Source organism: Tachypleus tridentatus, chromosome 5 (assembly GCF_004210375.1).
Source record: "Tachypleus tridentatus isolate NWPU-2018 chromosome 5, ASM421037v1, whole genome shotgun sequence".
In the NCBI taxonomy this organism is placed as follows: domain Eukaryota; kingdom Metazoa; phylum Arthropoda; class Merostomata; order Xiphosura; family Limulidae; genus Tachypleus; species Tachypleus tridentatus.
In genome coordinates this window covers 44,419,530-44,443,488 of record NC_134829.1, presented here as the reverse complement: position 1 = coordinate 44,443,488, position 23,959 = coordinate 44,419,530, and the positions used below count along the sequence as shown (strand labels likewise).

Sequence of the window (23,959 nt, the reverse complement as noted above, 5' to 3'; positions counted from 1 at the left end):
AACATAATACCTCTCATCCTGTGGCTGGTAGATTAAACGTTACTTTTAACATAACACCTCTCATCCTGTGACTGGTAGATTAACGTTACTTTTAACGTAACACCTATCATCCTGTGGCTGGTAGATTAACGTTACTTTTAACATAACACCTCTCATCCTGTGACTGGTAGATGAAAGTTACTTTAAACATAACACCTGCCATCTTGTGACTGGTAGATTCATCCTACCCTGACTAAATGTACTTGGAAGGCTTGTCCTAACCATATACATAACGTTCACTATTCTGATTCGTCGGTTTTAGTAAGTTAATTCTATCTTTAACCAACAAACAGGACCATAAAATATATATTCATGCCAATCTATTTCACTGATTGTTGTAAAACCCAAAGATTCACATTGGGCTGACAATGCTCTTCTCATCGCAGTTATCGAAACCCGAGTTTGAACGTTAGGTTTACTGACGTACTGCTATATAGTAGTGGGAAGGAAAGGCAATATATAATAAAGTATATGTTTTACGAGTAACGACATTCTTAGATACGGTTATATTTACACTATATAAAATGTTTAAACGTTACCCGGAACTTGAGATGTAATAAAGTAAATCCACACCCCATCTGCAGTAAATTTTTATGAAAATCCCCTAACTTTGTGACTATGTTATTTGATGATTGAATGTATTCTGTTATACACCAGTCCCTCTTTTATCTAGACTGTTTCCCAAGGTAAAAATCTGATTTTTATGCGGTTTAGATCGAAGTTTAAAGACAGTGATTGTTAAATATAGAGTTTAAAAAGCTGTGGTCAAAACAAAGAAGAAAAAAATTGTACAATCGAACAAAGTCAAAAATAAAATAGTTTGATTGGCTGACGTTTTAGCACCAGTTAAATTTATAAAAATACAGAAAAACAGCAATAGATGATCTTGGCTTTAAAAAGTTTTAATGAAAGAAGGTAAGATGAGAGTGTTTCCCACGACAGATGAAATCTATGACGCTTATATTCAAATACACTCATCCAGTGAGAGAGTAAAGAAACGATTTTTCCTCTAACCCCAGCCAATCAAAGTTAAGACTGCAAAATAACCACTCTTTATTTTCGTGAGAAAGTTAGGTTAGCAACATGTAAAGAACGCCTTCCACTGATCCAACGATACCATAAAAATCGAGGAAATTATAACTAGGTATCTTCTCAGTCTATAGCTTTCTTTAAAACTACATTCCTGCCACGTTAAAAAAAAAAAAAAAACACCAACAAAATGTGGGCCAGCATGGCCAGGTAGTTACGGACACTCGACTAGTGATCTGAGGGTCGTGGGTTCGAATATTCGTCGCACTAAACATGCTCGCTTCTTTCATCCGTGGGAGCGTTATAATGTGACTGTCAATTCCGTTATTTGTTAGTAAAAGAGTAGCCCAAGTGTTTGCGGTGGGTAATGATAACTGGATGCTTTTCCTCTTGTCTTACACTACTAAAGAGGGACGGATAGGACAGATAGCTCTCGTGTAGCTATTGTAATCTCAAGGTACAGATTTTTATAGAGAACTAGAATGAAGTCTTACAAGTAGCATAGTCGAAAACATTGAACTAGTTTCTTGTACTTTACTTACCTGACACATTAAAGTCAGCATCATATTAAGATATCAAAAATATAAACACTGAGGATCACTTGTTACCTACCTGACACATTAAAGTCAGCATCATATTTAGATATATGAAACATAGACATTGAGGATCACTTGTTACCTATGTGATTCATTAAGGTCAGCATTATATTTAGATATAAGAAACATAGACATTGAGGATCACTACTTACCGACCTGACACATTAAAAAGTTCGTAACACCTAGAAATAAGTCAAATGTAAACAAGACACGTAACATTCCTAATGATAAGAAAAATAATTCATGTAACTGGAAACATAAGTTGTGAAATTTTGCAAGAATGCCAAGTAAACAGGTCTCAAGGTTTCTGCTGCTTTGTTTACGGAATATATTATACTATTTATTAGGCAGCGTGATCAGACTGTGAAATCGAGAATCATGTTCCTAATCCACTGCTGCCAAAACGTGTTCAACGTTTAGGGTCGTGAGTGCACTCTAAGAGTGATACTAAAGTCCTACTATTCGTTCAGGCAACGGTAGTCCAAGAGTTGGCGGTGGGTGCCAGTTGCTACCTGTCTTCCGTTTATTCTGTCGTTTCAAAATTGGGCTTAGATATAGAATAGGCAGAAAGTACTTTGTGAAGCAATGTGCTAGAAAATTTGAAACAATCTAAAATATTTATCTATTTGATAAGTGAATATTATCTTAAACATTACAAAGAAACCGATTCTTTTGTAAGTGAAACCTTTTTTCGGATATCATTAATTTCTTGACCCGAAAAATAAAATAAAAATATCCCATCACTAGGCTTAAATTGTGTTTGTTTGTGTTTGCTTATAGCAAAGCCACATCGGGCTATCTGCTGAGCCCACAGAGGGGATTCGAACCCCTAATTTTAGCCTTGTAAATCCGTAGACTTACCGCTGTACTAGCGAAGGGAGGCTAGGCTTAACTACTTGTAGTTTTAACGAAACATTCACGTACAAACACTCAAACACGTTACATATATAGAATTTGGAAGTATGAGATAGTTAATAGTGTGACATCCGGATGTCAGAATCTTACACCACGAAACAGAGTTTTGTTGCTTCAATAGGTGTTCACGTGGAAAACTCACAGAAACAGCCGACGAGTTAGGATATCAGAACCTCAGTGTGTCATGAACAGACTGCGTAAAAAACAAACAAAGAAGAAAAACACACTAATCTGGAATTGGGTAAAACCCAACTTTTCCCTGGGTGATAAATATTTGACCTTGTGTGTGACCTATATGCGCACTCCCGTTTTGTTGCCCTGTTGCTCTCTCTTCTGCATCATATATAAACACCTGTATAAAACCGCAGTTTTAGACATTCTGATAAACCTCTGTTGGTAACAAAGTGCATTAGACTAGACTAAGCTGGCTTCTCACATGATAAAATATATATACAGTGGTTATAGACATTCTGATAAATCTCTGTTGATAACAAAGTGCATTAGACTAGATTAAGCTGGCTTCTCACATGATAAAATATATACACAGTGGTTATAGACATTCTGATAAACCTCTGTTGGTAACAAAGTGCATTACACTAGACTAAATTAGCTCCTTACATGTATATAATTATGTAATTAAAAGCATGTGAGAATGTTATTTTTTTTCCATATTCTTCTAAATTTACCATTAATGAATTTAAAAGTATATAAAAGTATCACATCAGGTTTATCTTTTATTTGCTGCAAGTTACTGTCCAGAAACCCTTTGGATAGATACGAGAACTTGTTAACTGAGCTGGACAATGAAACAAAAGCTTTTTGTAAACACTGTTTACATATATGTGTCTCACAACAGTTGGTATGGGTATTAACACTACTGATAAGGAAAAACAATGTTTCAACCTTCCTAGGTCATCTTCAATTCTTAACCTGAAGATGACCTAAGAAGGTCGAAACATTGTTCTCTCCTTATCAGTTGTGTTAATACCCATACCAGCCATTCTGGGATACATTTTTATTTCTAATGACTATCTTGTCATCAAAACTGTTTACATATATATCACAAAAACTCCTGAGAATACTGTTCAAACTATTAAAGATTTATTTAAAGTGTTTTTTATTTTCCAATTTCTTTAAATTCTTGCAACAAAAATCCTCTATTAAGACTTTTATGCATGTTTGAAGACCTTTTTTGATCTGTGGGAAAACATTTTAAATGTCTGTAATTTTAAAGTCTGTAAAAGTATATCTCTGTAATGTTCCAGTAAACATTCACCAGTTGTACCACAAGATTTCTGAGTGTTATCCTTTCATTGGAGCTTTTAGATAAGAGGTTTGTTAACAGACATATTCTGTGTTTTCAACTGTACGTTTTGGAATATTGGAAAAAAATAGCCATAAAACATTTTATAACAATTTAAAGATAAAAATAGTCTTTGATAATTTTGTAAATAACCTTCTTTTCATGGAACTTTTATTGTATTTGTTTTCATTAAAACCTTACTAAAAGCAGAGTTTAAACATCTCAATTGAGTCCTGTGTTGTGTATCAAAATGTAATTTTTTTAAGTGCCAACGTTTCCATGCATGCACATGCTTATAAAAATAATAAACAATGGTGATTCTACAGAAAAATGTTGTCATTTCACTAAACACATGACACTGATGTAAAAAATAATAATTTTCACACAGAAATAAAAGTTATGATTTCCTGTCATACGGAATATAATTATTATTAAATTAGTTGTATTTTGTGGTTTTGATCATTTCCTGAACAAACTCAATCTGGATCATTGAGCAGGTTCTTGTTACAAGCTATGACCAGATAAGGCCTAATGGTTAGGATGCCCAGACTGTAAAAGTGCACCCTATCATTTGGGATTGTGGGTCCATTAATAGTGATGATTAGATACTACTATTCAATTTCACGATGTAAGCTCAAATCTACCAATGACTAGCTGGAGTCTAGTCTATTATTTAAAAATTGGGAATAGGTTTTTGCTGAAAATTCTGAACCTTCCAACTTACACACACAGTAAAAGCGAACACTAATGAAAGATTTGTTGTTAGATTTATATAATTGGTTATATTTCTGATACTTATCATTATTGTAACAGAAAACATTCTAACCCTTTTGAGACTTTGGGACGATGTAATGTATCAGTCCAACTATTCATTGATAAAAAAGTAGCCCAAGAGTTGGCAGCAGGTGGTGATGACTAGTTACCTTACCTCTTCTCTTACACTCTTAAATTAATGACGGCTAGCGCAGATAGCCCTCGTGTGGCTTTGCTAGAAATTCAGAATAAACCAAACTACAAGTCCATCGTGATACAGTGGACTAACATCATTTTAGTATTAACGATTTGTTATGGGTGATAATGTTAAAAGTTTTAAATTGAATAATTTTGATTCCCACAGTATACAGTTTTCTAGTTCCATGATATTACCAATGTAGGAGTAAAAAAATCAAACTGTTTTGTTACATTAATTTTTACTCCTTTATTCGAGACATCTATGATCGAAGTGTGGTCATCATACATTAAAACTTTTTTTTGTTTTAAAAAAGTATTATAAATTCACCATTGTATTTCTACATCAGAAAACAAACCAGGCCACAGAAGTGGAATGTCGGTTTCCTTTGTCCTTTCTTTAAATTTTTCCATCAATCTTCTAGATTGGGCTGGCGTGAAGTGATTCTTCCAGTCGCCAACGACTGCCTTTCTTACAAATTGAATGTCATCCATGGGTTTTATATTATTTTTCTTAATGTATTCGTTACAGTATTTAATTCCTTCTGGAACATCTTCTTGGTCATCATGTTCGTTGTTTACAAATTCTTGTATCTGTTCATTTACATTCTTCATCATATACTCTGCGCTTGTTTGATAAAGAATCTTTTTAACTAATGTTTCGTCGGAGTTTAGCATGGATGCGTACCCCGCACCCAAAAATTCGGCAATTTTGAAAACCGTGCCACGAGTATCAGATTTCATGTTTTCATAAGTGAGAAACAAAACATTAGGGTCATTTCGATGCTTGTACCACGATAAAAGAGTGTCGAAGTAATCCCCAAAATCGGTTTTTCCATTTAGGAAGATTTCGAAGAAATCCTCGAATGTTCCATCTGTAAACTGATATTCTGTGAGCATCTTAGTGTGATGGTAAAAGGAAACACAACAATCTTTAGGGTTCCTAGCTACATAGATGTATTTCGCTTTAGGAGAGTAAGGGTTTAAATGAAATGGCAGGTGTGTTTTGATGGCTCCGGGACGTGGCATGTCTTCCGCTGACTGAGGTCCTAAAAATTCCATAAAAGGGCAACGAATATTGAATTGTTTGAAATTTTTTATTTCCTCTCCTTTGTTCAGTATGTTATAAACAATGTGTTGGGTCCAAGTTGTTCCGCATTTCGGAAAAGTAACAATAAATATGTCGTCATCTTTCGGTTCATATCGTATGGTTCCCCTTAAACAATTGGGTGACATTGATTGTGGTATTCTAAAACCATCAACGTCGTGGTAAGCTGGCATCCTCTTGATTTGGAACATCTTTCCTAGAGTAACAAAACTATGCAGTTTGTACTATGCATTAAAACTATTCACGTATTTTAGTACGTTGAACTACAGTAAGAGAATGATTGAAATAGTATATCTAAGTATTTTAGAACAACACCTTTTAAAAATAAAGTACCTCTCTTTAAAAAAAAAGTAAAATTTCCTCATCAACGCACAAGTAGATATTAATATTAAGGAAGCTAAAATATATGTGCGAATGCAACATAGCCACGTAATCCCAGTTGAACAATTATTACGCCAGAAAAATCGTAAAAAGCAGAAAAAACAACAACTCGAAAGCTGTTTACATTAATACTTGGGACCTGCAAAAAGGTATCTTTGTACCAAATTTCATGTAAGTTGTATTTTCTTCACTGAAAACTGATCAAAAGATAAAAGTTCTAAAACTTTATATCTCCGTTTGGAGCCAGTAAAATGTACCTTTGTACCCAATTTCATGTAAATTGACCGAAACAAGGCTAAGTGATTAGCCCAAAATTATGTGTTTATTTAACCTTTTGTCCGTTTTAATATGACAATATGGATTTTCCAAATGTTTGTATGTATATGTATGGAACTATTGAAAATTACATTTCAACAAAGTCCCTTGGAAATTGGTTAATACAAGACAAAGTAATTTACTCAAAATTCTGCTTTTCTTGCGAGCTCTAAACTCCCTAGAAAGAACCAATTTCGTTATGTCAATAAATAAAAATTTATGTTTGTGTCAATTTTCATTTCGATTGCTTTTAATATGGTAGTATAGGATCTCAAAATATAAATTTTCGGGTTGTTTGAACACCGACTGAGAAAAATATTTCTGGATGTATTGAACCAGTTTATAACTCCACCGAATTTTTTTAAAGTTAATCCCGCTATAATTAAAGGAAGAATAACAGTAAACAAAAAAAAATCAATGTTTCTCTGTGAAAACAACCATTTCCATTTATCATGAGAGAAAATTTCTTTAATATTCCAAATTAGTCTTAGTTTCACTACGTAAACTAGACAACGACAATTATACATACATAGACGGTGTTAAAATGAATATTGAAATAAATAATGTTATTAATTTCTACAGTAAAATCCGGTTTGTAAAGGACTCGTATAAAAATTATTAATGGTTATAATCCCCTTTCTTAATCTGATTCACACCATAACAGTTCATGGAAATTGTTTTATAGTTAGGATTGGACGTACCAAGTTTGTGGAATATTTTTCACTTTCCTGGAGGTTAGTAAGTGATTTGATATTGACAACAACTAAATTACTACCATCGACATAATTAAATATCTGGAACTTTAGTTGCTGTCATTAACAAATCGGTTGCCAAGATGCAGTTGGTGAAAAATATTTCATGATTTCGTTACGTCTACCATTAGGTCACGACCAACCCAAACTACCATTTTTGTAGTCCAATACAAACAAGTAAACAACAGAAATACGAGTACATACAAGATTTACGGCTGGCTTTATCCACGTTGTAATGGACGTAAATATAGAATAAATAAGACTAAAAAAATTTTTAATTTCGAGGCCTACCAGAATCTCCAGTTAATATGTTGGCAAATAAAAACAGAAAACCATGATTAACATCATAATGACGAAGGTATTCCCGCATATATGAATCCGATACTTAAATTTTTCGAGAACTTAGCGACGCCTGTGGGAATGATAACAAGTCCAAGTTCCGGGAAAGTCCAAAGGTAACTTGGAAACAAAACAACTGATTATCACACCATTAAGTAAACCTGTGCAGCCCTAGATTAATCATTAAGCAAAATAAGCACGTGCTTAGGGCACCAAGGGAAGGGGGCACCACACAGTTTTTTTCTCCTAGCTATCATGACCTTAACTCTTTCACAGCCACACTCAACTTTGGTTGATTTTTTTGTAATTGTCCTCATCTGCCGTGTAAGACTTTACTCTGCATTGTTAAAAAAAAACGTTTTCTTTGGCTCGGTGAGTGACTAAAGTTTCGAGAAACTACTGAACTATGTATCTGAAGTAAGAAGTCATTGATTTGCGAAAGATTACTGTAAAGAGCAGTACAAAATGTTGATAAAACTTCAGGTACGAGACGATCGTATGCTATAATGTCTGATCTCAAAGATGAAATATTTTTTCAATCATTTCTTCTGTTGTGGCTGTGTATAAGAAATTATAGTAGTGGAACTGTTTTGTTTTACCTTTACTGCTTCATTCAGTCACATCTACAGAAAAATAAGAGTATAATATTACAGAAACATAAGTCAAATGAAGTTGTGACAGTTGTGTGCAGAGACGTGGCTGGTTTTTTTTTTTCGGCTTCTGTTTTCACACGTTATATTTGGGTTATTGTCTCCTTTGTTTTAGTTTTATTTGCATTAGTATTGCATTATTCATATGTGTTTTATAATATTTTTATAAGTGTGATTCTCACTGAAGCTTTTTGAGCCATAATTTTTTTTGGCTTCAAACAACTTGCTGTAAAAAAAGAACAAACCTCCTTTGTGTGTGAATACATGTTTTGAAATTTATCATACCAAGGAAAAATCTGAGAGGAATGCCACTGTAGCAATGTCACTGTTCATAGATTACATGTTGCCAATAAGAGTATTTGGGCATGTGTGTATTCTCTCGTGATTATGTAATGATATAAACAGATCTGAAGCTGAGATTTATTTAGGGGATAAATACAAAGGTGCCCGGTCTTCAATCACATTTGAGACCGAGCACACTTGTTTTTATCCCCTTTCATAAATAGCTTATCAAATTTGTCAAATATTCCATTTTTAGACTCAAAAATAAAGACCACAATTATATTCTCTTTACTTCTTCCTTTATTCTATCCTGACGTCATAATGCTCCAACCCGGCCCGATCTTCTGGTGATATTTTTTACGAGACGAACGAACAATCGGAGACAGAAACACAAGGACAACGAGTACAAACTTTTAGGTGTAATTCAGCTATTTTGCGACCATAAATTTGGATTAGTATGTGTTTATTACATTTCTGAAAAGCTGGGAAAACAATTGACTTATTGTCAAATTGCGTAAGACTTCGACTTATACGACAACAAGATTCTAAATGTTGTTATGTGTACACTATACATTATACTCTAGTAGTAGTACAGTACTGTGGCACCGTGATCATACAAAGATACTGTAAAGAACCGACAAATAAACAAAGTCAATTTAGAATAGAAAAAGTGCGTGAATCGAACTAGTTTATGTGAGCAAGGTTAGTACCGAGTATTAGGCTTAACGTTAGTGACCTTAGTTGCAATGTATTAGCATTAGGCCTAATGTTATAGTCACTCAGTTCTCAGATAACAACACTAACGTTAGGCCTAAATACTGTAACTAGTTTGGTGTAAGTACACTGGAAGTGCAAATGTAGCCTGGAATAATGAAGTGGACTATTCCCAATTTAAGGTCGTCGTTTTGAATTTACCTTCGCATCCAGGCATGCAGATAAAGTTTCAGACGTATGACTATTTTGTTGATGTATGGTTTGTTGGCTCGTCTAAAGTCCTCAGGTCAGAATTGATCTCCTAGTTTAGGTTACAACTCATTCTTGAGATATGTGATTAGGAATAAGGTAATATGGCCTAGGCCTAACCCAGTATTTACTAGTTCAATGTGCAGTACAGTTTGCAATTGATTATATGTGATGTATGTGTATCAGTACAGGATGATCACTGTCTATATATGTTACTACAGTATGTGTTGTTGATCACAAATTATTTTGGAATACTTTTTGGCTCACAATGGATTTGCATATTACCATTGACATTGCTTCTTGCATACAGTTACCATAGCAAAAGTAGTAATGAAAATTTTGCAATCCAAAATGGATTGAAGCCAGTCTCGAATCGATTTTAGACTAGTCTCGAATGGTTTTCAACCAATCAGAATGTAGCAAATCAATAAAGGTATTATGTTTATGTGCTGATGGACCTAGGTCCTGAGATAATTTTCTGACAATCTTTGCCTAAATGTTGACCTAGAGTTTAGTATGTTTGACTGTCTTACTAACGTTTTTATTTATGAATTTCATTACAGTGGTACCTCGGTTCTCGAAGGACTCCCTTCTTGAACAATTCGGTTTTCGAACATATTGTTTGAGAAAAAAATGTCTCGGTTGTCGAACATAAACTCGGTTCCCGAACCAAGCTGTCGTGGCCTGAACCCCCGAAATAACCCGAACGACTTTTCGACCATTTTCGGCCCACGCCAAGCTTGCCCAAAACAATTTCCCCGCACCTGTCGCTCAGTCCACACACCCCGCTAAAATCTGCTGTGAACGTTCTCGTTTTTCTTTTTGTTTTTTGTTGTTTTTCTAAATATTCTGATTAAATAAGCCACAATGAGGTCAAAGAAGGATAATGAAAGCAGCAAACTAAAAATAAAATGGTTGTTAAAGCCACAATAGAGGTGAAAAAAGATCTCATAGCGAAATACGAGAGTGGTGTTCGCGTGTCCGACCTTGCTACACAGTTTGGTTTGGCGAAGTCTATAGTCTGCACCATAATGAAAAATAAAGAGGTCATCAAATGAGGTAAGGTTGCAAAAGGAGTGACAATGCTTACGAAACAAAGATCACAAACAATTTGGGTAAACGAAAACAGTTAGCTGGTGATAGCATTTCTGAGACCATTATTTGTGAGAAAGCAAAGCAGTTGTATGCTGATCTCCTGAAAACACCCTGGAACGAGTACTGATACAAGTGATGCCTTTAAGGCTAGTAGGGGATGGTTTGAAAAATTTAGGAAGAGAAGTGGCATACATTGTGTGGTGAGACATGGGGAGGGTGCCAGTTCTAACAATGACGCTGCTGATAAATTTGTAAGGGAATTTAAGTACTATGTAGAAGCTGAGGGTTTTATTTCCCAACAAGTGTTCAACTGTGATGAGACAGACCTCTTTTGGAAGAAAATGCCAAAGCATGGGCAACCAAGCAATTTTTTATGGAGTGGGTCCATGAAGTGTTTGCCCCAAGTGTAAAGAATTACCTCACGGAAAAACAGTTGCCACTCGAGGCCCTTCTTGTGATGAACAATGCACCTGCTCACCCACGAGACTTGGAGAACGGGTTGGTGGAAGAGTACAGTTTTATCACTGTTTCAAAGGTGCTTTGAAGTGATCTCTGACACAGAGTTAACCCTCAGAGAGTTCTGGAAAAATCACTTTAATATCCTTCATTGCTTGAGGATCACAGACAAAGCCTGGAGGGAAGTGTCTCTGAGGACCATGAACTTAGCCTGGAAGAAATTGTGGCCAGACTCAGTAGCAAATAGAGTCTTTGAAGGCTCTGAGGCTGAGCCTGTTGTCGAGGATATTGTCTCACTAAGCAAGTATATGGGCTTGAATGTGAGTGGTGATGATGTGGAGGAGTTGGTGGAAGACCACAAAACTGAGCTCACCACGGAAGAACTCCAAGACTTTCAGAAGGAGCAGCAACAGAAGGCAACTGAGGAAGTGTCTTCAGATGAGGAGGCCCTAGGATGTTCCTAGTTGATTAATCAAAGAAATGTGTGGAAAATGGGGAGAGTTACAAAGTTTCGTGGAAAATTTCACCCTCACAAAGCTGTAGCAAACCGCAGCATAAACCTTTTCAATGACAATGCCATGTCTTACTTGAGAAACATTTTAAAATGCAGGTAGAAACAAACCTCATTAGACAAGTTTTTTGTGAGAAATATTTTAGTTAGTCTCAAGCAGGTTGTAGCGGTGCAAATAGAAAGAACCCCAGAAGGAGAGTTACTTGATGTTTATATGGAAGGTGACTCCCCTTCAGAACAATAGTAACACTCCTACTCTCCACGTCCATCACCACCTTTTACTTACACCATCAGCTCTCCTCAGCAAGGTAAAGTGCACTTAAATTTTCATTTATTGTTTTTTATTGTGTTTATAGTTTTGTGGTTGACTTTAAGCATATGAGTATTATTATACAGATATAAATAATCAAAATTTCTACTTAAAATGCTTCATAATGCGTAATTTTTGGAGGTGTGTGACGGATTAATTTAATTTACAGTATTTTTTGTGGGAAAAATTGATTCGGTTTTCGAACAGCCTTCTGGAACGGGTTAAATTCGAGAACCGAGGTACCACTGTATTTTTCTAATCGTTATAACTATATATGATCCATATCATTTTGTGTGTTTTTTATTTTTGTTTCTGTATTTTTCAGACTGATAAAATGAAACGTGTTCAATTAAGTGGTGCACAAAAGAGAAAACTGGCAAAAAAGAACCAACAAAAGACTTTGGATTTAGTGGCCAAGACTGGAAAGCTGACTAATTTTTCACTCAACTTACACAACAAGATCTTCCAAATCAAAACCCATCTCCGCCATCAGAAGTCACTTGTACTGCATCTGACTCTGACAATATTAAAATTGAACCAAGCTCCACCCCTACAAGTACCACTTTGTCCACTTCAAGTTCAGAACATCATGATAACGTTGAGGTGTCACAGGTTTGTTCAACTGGCATAAGTTCCACAACTGATCTTACTTTGCCTGTAAATTCTTCTAATATCTCCAGTGTTAATGTTAATGCAAGTTGCTCTACAAGACAGTCTGAAATTGAAATAATTGCTGAAAATGAAAATCTACTGGATTATTGTAAAATGCTTCAGTTTACAAAAGATTAAGAAACTAAAGCAAAAGATTTGCCAAATGGCCCATTGTGGTATTGACAGTCTGTGGGTCCACAAGGATTCCAATAAGACACATTGTCAGCAGATAAATCGAGCCAGACTTTTAGCAGTGGCAAACAAACAAAATACTGTTCAAAAACTTTTCTTTGGGGTAAAAGCCAAAGGTGGCCAATACAAGAGAGAGTGGTTATTGTAGTCACCATCAACAGGGTCAGTTTACTGCTTCGTTTGTAAACATTTTGACCCTAAATTTTCCTCGCGTTTTGTTGAAAGAGAAGAGTTCAGTGACTGAAATACTATTGTAGTTGATCATCATGAAAGAAGCGCTACTCACTGAGACTCTATGTTAACATACTTAACTCGCAGACAAGGTTTAGACTTGCGAAGAGAGTTGGAAAAACAAATTAAAGAAAAGTGTAATTACTAGGAATATATCTTAGAGTGTGTAATAGCTGTTATTCGCACGTTAGCTGAACGTGGCCTGGCTTTTTGTGGAACAGATGAAGAATTTGGCTTACTGCAGAATAGGAATTGTTTAATGCTGTTTGAGCTAATCAGTCAGTTTGGTCCGTTTTTAGCAGGGCACATTTCGAAATATGAAAATTCTGGAAAGAAAATATTTCTTACCTATCCAAAACCACCTGTGGAGAACTCATTGAACCAATAGCTCAGAAGCCCCACGCGTTTATTGTTGATGAAGTAAGGTCGAAACGTTGTTCGCTCCTCTACGTAAAATATTTTCTCAACCCAAACGAGCCGTTTTCACATATATAGTTTTCTCTACAAGTGGGTTTTCTCGACATTACTGAAGTAATTTTTTCTGCTTATTTTCGCTTGTCAGTTGACTTGACGCCAGACCTATAACATATAGATCAGTTAAGTATTGTACTTCGATACGTAAAAGATGGGCAGCCAATTGAACACTTTCTAACCTTTCTGGAACTGAAAAGCCAAAACGGTGAGGAAATGGCAAACCAGGTATTGCAGTACCTACGTGAAGTTTGCAAACTTAATTTTTCAAAATATAGAGGTCAGTCTTACGACAATGCTGCTAACATGTTTGGGTGTTATAAGGGAATGCAGCAAGAGATTTTAGAAGAAAATAAGTTTGCCACACACGTGTGTGCAATGTGCAGCCCATTCACTAAATATGGTAGGCCGAAGTGCTGTTGGCTGTTCTCAAGTAGCAGTTAATGTTTCTCTACAATGTATTTGCTCTATACATTTTTTCAGTCTCAACCAGCCGGTGGAAATTTCTTAAAGCTTGTTTTAGAAATGAAAGTGTGTTAAAATCCATCTTTGATACCAGATGGGAGGCACACGTTATGGCAAAACAGCAATTTTGAAGTCTTTCTTTAAGATCTTGAAAGCTTTAGAATGTCTAGTTGAAGACCAGTCATAGAAGGGATACATTAGAAGAGAAGCAGACAATGTTACAAATAAGATGCAAGAGATAAAATTTGTTTTTATGTTGATCATGTGGGATGAGATTTTTCAAAAGTTTCGTCAAGTCAAGTTCTGCAAAATGAGGATATGAACTTAAAAACACGTGCAGATCTGTATGGGTTATTAGCTGACCAACTTTAAGGGATGACATTAAAAGATTTGAAGCAGTAGCAAAAGATGCAGATCTGTATGGGTTATTAGCTGACCAACTTTAAGGGATGACATTAAAAGATTTGAAGCAGTAGCAAAAGATGCAGATCTGTATGGGTTATTAGCTGACCAACTTTAAGGGATGACTTTAAAAGATTTGAAGCAGTTGTGAAATAAATACTACCAAATGTTGATTACAATGCAGCTCAAACTCGCAAACTTGTCAGAAAGAAGGTACTTAATGACGGAGATGCACAAGTCTGAATGCCAGAGATAAATTATGTATCACCACCTCCTACACAATTGTTGTCAAACTAGAAAACAAGATGAGAAGAAGGGGAGAAGTGTACAAAGACATAACAAAGATTTTTTTCCTAAGTGATGTGCCAAATGGTGTTACTTCATCTGCTGAAACTGAAGGATACTCTCAATGTTCCCAAAAGCTAATTGATGCTTACCCAGAGGAGTTGGACACTAATCTTTCTGCCGAGCTTCAGTAGTTTTACTCATACGTGCGCCATAAGTTCAGTGCAATAAAAACTGTAAACAGCAGATTCGGTCATGTTGAACTTTATAAAATAATTTCAGGAGACAAAACTGAGTGTGTGTTTCCAAACTTAGACATTGCATTGCGTATATTTTTAACATTAATGGTTACAAATTGCACAACTGAGCGTTCATTTTCTCAACTCAATCATATTAAAAATCCCAACAGAATAACTATGCGACAAGACAGGCCGGATGCCTTGTCTCTGCTAATTATAGAAGCAGATTTGTTACGCCAAACTAGTTTTGAAGACTTAATCCAAGGCTTTGGAATTAAAAATTCAAAAAGAAAACTTTTTAAAGTTTAAATAAATATTAAGGTATAAGTAAATAATTTGCTTACGGGGTTTTAAGTTCAAAGTGAGAAATTGTTAACATCAAAGTGAGACTGTTTTTTAATAGAATGGTTATGAGTAAATTTTTCATTTTTTGTTAACATCAAAGGGTGAATTTGTTAACATGAAAGTGAGAATTGTTAACTCAGAATGAAAACAAATATGCAGTAAAAATAAAGCTTTCTAATTATCGTCAGCCAAAGAAGTGATTTCCCTCACTTCTAAATAAAAGGCCTGAGTCATTGTTTGATTTTGATGCCTGCCCAATCTGTTAAATAACAGAAAAAAAAAGTTTATATTTAATATAGTTATGGGGTCAGACCCGGAAGAAAACTGAAGAAGGATTATAAATTTTCAAACTTTTATTTTACTTTCAGCTCTTATTGAGTGTTAATATCTTGTCAGTTAAGCAGTGGAGAGGCCGAGGGGGGCACCATTGTTGGACTGTGCTTAAGGCATCAGTTGCCCTTAATCTGGACAAGCATACATGAAGTAAGAAGAAGCACTTGAAGGCGATCTCATTCAGACACTGGTCAAATAAAGTTAAAAACATGAATAATAAACGCATAGCTTACTTAAAAAGTCACTTTTAACAACAACGGAGTACAAAATAATTCCTGAACATTCATGTTATTAACACGGTAGACGTGTCATCGGTACCGAATATAAAACAGTCGTTTTCATTTGTAAAATAATATATATATGTAAACTTTATATAGGTAACTAATGTTTAACTTGAATATATTAATATCTTAAGGTTACAAAGTATTATGGGAGAAAATTTCATTTCTATCGGACTTTGGATAAATCAAACGATATTATATCACAGAATGGCTCTTGAGTTATTCAAGAACAAACTTGTAGCTCATAGCTCCGTCAACAATCTCCTGACCGATTTCAGATCCAATAACAGTTTTGAACTCATGAGATCAAACCTTTTAGAATGGTGCATTTGACCACGCCCAAGTTCTTATGGAGTGATTTACTATGATTCTGCCTTAAGGGTAGGCTGGTAAAGATGCTGATGGATAATAAAACAGAATTGGGTGGAGGCTCGCTCCACACTTGTTATTACTTGAACACAAAAATATAGTTAATTAAAAGGGGATAGGGAAACGTCTCATAGATTTAATTTGTTTTAATCCTGTTTAAAAAGAATCTAAAATGTTGCGGCCACTGAGGATTTCCTCTTGTTGATTCCAAGGTGACATAAAAAACGTACAAATACAGTTTTATTGGCACCGCTGAACATGATAGGTAACAGAAAGAAAAGCTATTAATAAGTCTGTAATCACGGGTAATTCTGTTGAATGTAAATAAAAAATTAAAAGCTTTAATAATAGAAATATTCGATTTCACCAATCTTTGGACTAGTCTTCCTATTGTTAAAACAAATATAAGAAAGTCTTTCATCAACAATTTCAAAGTCGTTTAACAATTAGGGTAAATTACTTCTGTGCCTCAGTAACCACAGGACTTCCTACAACTGCGCTACCCACAACAATTACCTTATTATATTAATTCTGGCCAGTTATGTTTTGTTTTTTTACTTGAAAACAAGTTTGCGTAATTTTGGCAGTGAGTATTCAAACACACAGAGAGAATACTTTTCTCTGGTGCTGTCTCCAGTATGAAGAACTGCTAATTTCGTACTAATTTTCATGAGTTTGTCACGTGCGTGATGGAAATATACTATGACGATTCAACACAAATTAATATCATTACGTTAGGGTTAAGCTTTTTATCTGTAACTACCGACTTTGTGTTGAACAAAAAGTTTTATTAAAGAACACATGTCGTTATTAAAAGTGTGTGGGTTATCTGTTAAGTGTAACGAGGAGAATCGAACGCCTGCTTTTAACGTTGCAAATCCGTAGAGTTACCTCTGTACCAGCGGGGTACGTATTAAAATAGAAGCAAGAAAAAAACAACAATATCAGCCTTAAAATGTTTGATAAAATCATGTTAACTGTATATGCAACTCATTATTCTTGATTTATCTATTTTAGATTAAAGATCAGAGGTATATAAAAAATTCCTTACAGATTTATCCTGTGTCTCCCACATATTACCGCTTAATAGGTCTTTCGTCAACACTGAAACTCACCAATTGGACTTGACGATGAGAGGTAAATATGTTCTGAAATGAGATTTAAATATTCAGTTTATCACTTTAAAGTTTGTGGTTTAAAAGTTGAAGGTTAGCTAATAATTGGATATCAAATATTTATTGTAAAAAATCCCGTAATTCACGGACTCTTTTTTTCTCCTGTTAATTCGTTTATTTCGGATTCAAATTCAGGGGCGTATAGAAATGGGAATTTCAAATTTATCTTCTAGCTGATACAAGGAACAGTCGAATCCACGTCACACCAAGCATGTTCGCTCCTTCAGTAATCTTACTATTCGTTAGTAAAAGGGTAGCCCAAGAGTTGACGGTGGGTATGGATGACTATCTGCCTTCCCTTTAGTCTTTCACGGCTAGCACAGACAGATCTCTTGTATCTCTAAGTGAAATTCAAAACAAACAAACTATGCACTAACTGTGACAAAAACCGCAGCAGGTTATATAAAGAAGAAAACAGTAAAGCGAAAAAACACATTTCTAACAATCATACATTATTTCCTATGTATCAGCTTATTTATAACGTTTTGTTATTAGGAACATCAGTGATACAAATGATGGAATAACAGAGTGTAGAAACAGACAATTGGTTTAGGGTTCTTCTCGATATTAATTACATCAGCGGCTCACGTGATGAGGAAACTGTAAGTGGAAAGTTGTGATATATGAAGGTAAATATTATAAAACAACTATGTATGCCAAAGAACGTGTTTTGCTGATATCAGATTCAATGTGTTACGAAACATTTATGTAACATAAATGAATTGAACCAGAGGCGGAACTGATGAGATAGAAAACTTTCCAATGTTTCTTTTTAAAGTTTCCTGTTGATTGTATAACATATCCTCTTATTTTTCTTTCATAACCAACATTACTGTTTCAGGATGTAGAAACAAAGGAACCATCGTTTGTGTGGTATTCACAGTGACTTTTTATTTACCACAAAATGTTCAATGTATTGTAAATAAAGGTATTAAAATAACAATGGGTTTGTAAATGTTCTTCATGGATGTCTCCGGAGAGGTATTGAAACTGTCACATGAAATAATATGAAAACTAGGTACGTAAATATATAGGTTGATATGTATCATTTTCGTCTAGCTCTCAGTGTTGTTCTAAAGACGGTAAGAGAAAGGAATATTTTTTTAGAATGGAAGATAAATTCCTGCTGTTTGTGTGTTTTGTTTCGATAGTAGTTTTAACAACTGTTACAGTTGCTGGAATTTCTGATGGAGAGACAAAACTGCGAAACGTGGAACGTCAAATTTTAGGAGAAAACGGTAAAGATTATATAAATATCAAAGAACTCCTTCAGCTTTTGCATACTGTAGAACAAAAGAAGGTCATCATTGAATAGACGAATCGTTTGAAAAAAAAATCAGTTAAATTTGAAAAGAACAGGGATGGACGATGTCGTGTACCACATTACGCCGACAACACTGATGTTTTAAAGTGACGTATGAAAGGAGAACTGTGAAACGCATAACGACACGCGCTACACTGCTTCACGTGCACAAAGTTATGAAACCAAAGTCTTTATTAATCAACTATGTATTAAATATCTCCTGCATTGCTGTAAGTAGAAATTAAACATCTTAGCAAAATTGTATTAATCTGTAAGTATTTGGAAATTTTGATTGGTATAAGCCTAAATCTACGAAAGAGAGGTTGGTAAAAAAAAAAAAGAAAGACATATGTAACAGTTTGCTGTAAGTGAAGTCGAGTCTGTTTGTAGTTATATCTCTTGTATGGAAGATTTATGAAAAGAAATATTATCAGTGAATTTTTAACTTTACAAAAATAAAGTTCGCTCTTGCTTGTTTGACAAGAGATAATGACGTTATATCTTTTGGAACTATCGTTCTGGTACATGTTATAAAAAATAGGTTCTGTTCATAGAAAAAGCCTAATATTTGTAATGTATTCTGAGACAACCAATTGTATGTTAAGTTTCATTTATAAATCATAATAGATTAAAGGAATTTGGTCAGCATTCTTAAAACAGAAATGTGTTTGAATTTTCGGGCTTAGATCTTGAATATCTGATTAATTGTACTAAAATCTGACTTTTATTTGCTTAAGAAACTCTTTTTGTTTCAGAATGAAGTAATAGACTGGTAATAGTAAGAGTCATTCGAATTTTAACAATGTAACAGGTTTAAACCAAATCAGTGAAAGGTAACTTTATATGTATATTCAATGTACATTTTACTCACAATGATGTGAATACAAATATCATATTAAAGCTGACGAGTTCATATTTCAAGTCATTTAAATACATAAAAACTTAATGACAAAGGTCGTCTTAAAACCAAAGAACAAATACCTCACACAGAAACTACACTTCAATACATAAGTATTCAGATCTTCACAGATAAGGAACTCAAATTAACAGGTTTTCGTGATATATCCAAAAAGAAAAATAACAGCTTGTACTAGCGATTGTGAATCTCGGTATCTCCGTATTTTGGAGACTAGAATACATTATAATAATGACCGTCAAATTCCAAAAGTCAGAGAGATACAAAAGAGGCCCAAGCATTGCTGTAACTAGCTGCTCCCTCTAGCCAATCAGTTGAGAGTTAACACTTCTGCTGTTTTGTAAGAATTTCTGGAACAAATTGAAGGATCACTGAATGGAACCGGAATTTGGACACACGGTAAAACACCGTAGTAGCAGTTCGAAACAAAGTTCCCAGGCAGGTCTAGCGTGGCCAAGTAGTCAGGGCGCTCGACTCGTAATCTTAGGGTTGCGGATTCAAATCCCAGTCACACCAAACATGCTCGCTGTTTCAGCCACAGGGACTGTTATAATGTGTGGTCGATGGTTGATGTAGATGATTATCTGTCTTTCTTCTAGACTTACACTGCTAAATTAGGGACAGCTAGCGCAGATAGCCCTCGAGTAGCTTTGCGCGAAATTCAAAAAACAAACAAACCATTGCTATTTAGTCATTATTAGTACGATATCTGGTTTTATCACACTGTTACATATTTGTATTATGTACCTATTTTAATTTATAGTTCTAACACCTATGTGATGTTTAGCTTCTTAAGAGAACCCAGCTAATTAACAAAAAAATGTTACGTGTATATACACTGCTGACAAAATCTTAAGGCCAATGAATATAAAGAAAAAATATGCATTTTGCGTTGTTAGACTCAACCACTTATTTGAGTAGCGCTTCGAAAGATGAAAATAAGAAAAGGGAAAATAAAAATAAAAAACATTTTTTAGCATTTAATGGGAAAATGTGGGCAATATGAAACTAGCCCAAATACCAGCTGGTCAAAAATTTTAGACTATACTGAAACGAAGCGTTAATCGGTAAACACGTAACGAAATTTAGTCATTTGTGTTCAAGCATTAGCGTTGTCAATGTCTCTCACTGACATCTCTTGTGTTACATTAAGTGAAAACATGGCAAAGGCTAAAAAGTTTGAACGTGGCAGAATTGTCGAGTTGCAAAAGCAAGGTCTCTCTCAACGTGCCATCGCTGGAGAGATTGGGCGTAGTAAAACTGCTGTTGCAAATGTCTCAGAAGACCCTGAAGGATACGGAACGAGAATTTCAAGTGGTCGGCCCAAGAAAATTTCGCCGGCGTTGAGCAGGAGGATTCGACGAGTTGTCCGGCAAGACACCAGCCGATCGTCGAACCAGATTAAGGCCCTTACGGACGCAGAATGCAGCTCAAGAACAATAAGACGGTATCTACCAGAGAAAGGCTTTAACAACCGTAAACGTCTTCAAAGGCCACGCCTTCTTCAACACCACGAAACAGCTCGGATCAACTTTGCTGAAAAGCACCAAAAATGGGACGTAGAAAAGTGGACGAAGGTTTTGTTCTCTGATGAGAAAAATATTTAATCTGGATGGTCCAGACGGCTTCCAAAGTTACTGGCACGATAAGGATATCCCACGGGAGACATTTTCTACACGACACAGTGGAGGAGGTTCCATCATTATCTGGGGTGCTTTCTCCTTCCATGGAACAATGGAGCTTGAGGTTATACAAGGGCTTCAAACAGCAGCTGGCTACATTGGCATGTTGGAGAGAGCATCCTTATTGACTGAAAGCCCTCGCTTGTGTGGAAATGACTGGATCTTTCAGCAGGACAACGCTGCAATGTACAATGCCCGCAGGACAAAGGACTTTTTTCATGGTGAATAACGTGATTCTTTTGGACCATTCAGCGTGTTCGCCCGAACTGAACCCTATTCAAAATGTTTGGGGGTGGATGGCAAGGGAAGTCTGTAGAAATGGACGTCAGTTCCAAACAGTGTATGATCTCTCTGAAGCCATCTTCACCACTTAGAATAACACTCCAGCCAGCCTTCTGCAAACGCTTATATCGACCATGCCAAAGAGAATGTTTGAAGTTATTCGCAATGACGGCCGTGCATTTCACAACTGAGATCTCTTGTTGGGCATTTCCTACCCTGTTTAGGACTTCTTTTTGGTATGGTCTTAAACTTTTGACCAGCTAGTATTTAGGCTTATTTCATAATGTTCAAATTTTCCCTGTTAAATGCTGAAACAGTTTTTTTTTTCTTATTTTCATTTTTCGAAGCTCTACTCAAATAAGTGGTTCAGTTTAACAACGCAAAACGCATATTTTTTATTTATGTTTATTGACCTTAATATTTTGGCCAGCAGTGTATATATATATATATATAATTGATTATTTTATTGGATATTTAAATTAAAAACTGAAATCCCCTTAATCAAATCCAGACATCAAATTACCTTTCCAATCTAAGACTCTCTTTCATACGACGAAGTCCGTAATGTACGGTATAATGTGGTAAGAATACACCGTTGAAATATCCAAATAAAACAAAGTGTGTGGTAAATTACAATCGTATCAGACGTTTAAATAATGCTACGCTATTTTACATCAAAGTCGGATGTAAAATCGTTCCATCTCTTGGAATAAAAACTCTTCACTTCTGTAAGTAGAAGTCTAACATGGTCCAATGGATAGCATGCCGTTCACATCAATCAACCGCATACACAAATATATATACATATATATGTATAAATAGATTATCAGTTACCCAAGGCTAAGCATGATCTAGTGGTTAGCATATCAGCTGTTGGATGGAAGGTCTAAGGTTCGAGCAGCAATACCCCATATACGCACAACATTTCAGCTGTGAAAGTCAATATAAAAACTGGACTGAGAATAGTTGTAGGTGGTGGGTGCTACTAATTTGCTTCCTTTCTGCTGAGTATTAATTCTAAACAAAGGATGATCACGTGTAAATCTTGGTGTATCTTGACTGGTCGTTTAATCCAAGTATTTTTATAGTACAGTTCAAGTTGACAATACCACATGCCACAGAAGAACAAGAGGTACGTTACTTTAAAAATAAAAACAACAACAACATTAAAACAGAAATTAGAGGAAAATTATAGATTGTAGATATATGTTGACAAAAGGCTCTTCGTTAAGGCTCTACATTAAGCCCATGGACCTTGATGTGGATAAAAACGGCTCCAATGTTTAAGTCAGTTGACTTAATTTTATATCTTAGCGATTACTGTCTTAACGAAGAACCTTTCATTTTGAAACAACATTAAACGAATTCAAACCTGGAATGACAAACACAAGAAGGAATGCTGCTGTTTTAACCTGTTCAGTGCCGTAGACGAGATAACTTGTCCAAGCCGATCGGTAACACAGTGCCACAGACGAGTTAATTCGTTCTCAATAATACCTAACTTCAATGCTAGATGTCAGCAGCATACATGCATTTGACCTACTTCGATCCAAAATGGCGTCATGAAAAAGTTACAAAATGATGAAGCATTAGAGTTGTATTTTGAACTTGGTTCGGAGTTTGAAGATAGCAGTGGCGATTCAGAAGATTCGGATTTTGAAGATTCTTTGAGAAATACGGAAATACAAGGCTCAGATGTTGGTGAAGATGATGATGACTGGCCATCAACCAGCACTGGTGAACGAACGATAAAATCAGGAAGTATACATACGATTGCAAGTCGTGGTAAGAACAGTTCCAAGAAAAAGTGCCCTAATGACAATGATTGTAATGCTGAATCCTTTGCTGCTCCAGTTATAAATCCCTTCTCAAGAAATCATGTTGTCCAGTACGACGATTTGAGCTCAAAGCACTTTCATTGTTTTCAAAAGTTCTTTCCTCCCACAATTGTCAACCATATTGTAACAGAGACCAATAAATATGCAGAAACTATGATGGCCCGCGCTGATTTGAAGGAATATTCTGGAGTAAAATCATGGAAGCCAACTAATGAGAAGGAAATGTATGAACTTATGGGTCTCATAATGCTAATGGGCATAGAAAGAAAACCAACTATTTCCATGTACTTCAGTACTGACCCTTTGCTTGCCACACTCATTTTTGGTCAGTGCAAGTCAAAAAACCGGTTTCTTTTCCTGCTATCGATGCTACACTTTGCTGACAATACCGAGGAAAATATTGTTGACCAACGACAGCACAAGATACAGCTAATTATTGACCATTTACGGGAAAAATTTAGAACCTCATATGTACCAAACGAACATGTTTGTATTGACGAATCTTTG

At 35.4% G+C, this 23,959-nt stretch overlaps 2 protein-coding genes across 8 annotated transcripts in view; both read right to left on the bottom strand.

Moving 5' to 3' along the window:
* Positions 1-1,744, bottom strand: part of LOC143251049 (sulfotransferase 1C2-like) — a 31,172-nt gene extending 29,428 nt beyond the window's left edge. Inside the window, exon 1 of the mRNA XM_076502382.1 lies at positions 1,681-1,744. Coding sequence (XP_076358497.1) covers positions 1,681-1,729 — 49 coding nt within the window. The 5' untranslated portion in view covers positions 1,730-1,744. The remainder of the gene's footprint in view (positions 1-1,680) is intronic.
* A 3,311-nt stretch (positions 1,745-5,055) lies between these two features.
* LOC143251048 (sulfotransferase 1C2-like) overlaps positions 5,056-23,959 on the bottom strand; it is a 38,065-nt gene continuing 19,161 nt past the window's right edge. For 2 of the 7 annotated variants that reach the window (XM_076502376.1, XM_076502378.1), the window contains 2 exons: positions 17,308-17,404; positions 5,056-6,134 (listed from right to left, as the gene is read on the bottom strand). In XM_076502376.1, the coding sequence (XP_076358491.1) occupies positions 5,158-6,129 (972 nt within the window). In that variant the 5' untranslated portion in view covers positions 6,130-6,134; positions 17,308-17,404 and the 3' untranslated portion in view covers positions 5,056-5,157. Of the gene's footprint in view, positions 6,135-7,590; positions 7,834-15,839; positions 15,952-17,307; positions 17,772-17,808; positions 17,825-23,959 lie in introns of those variants that run through there. The other 5 variants (XM_076502379.1, XM_076502375.1, XM_076502380.1 and 2 more) reach the window with 5 other exon arrangements.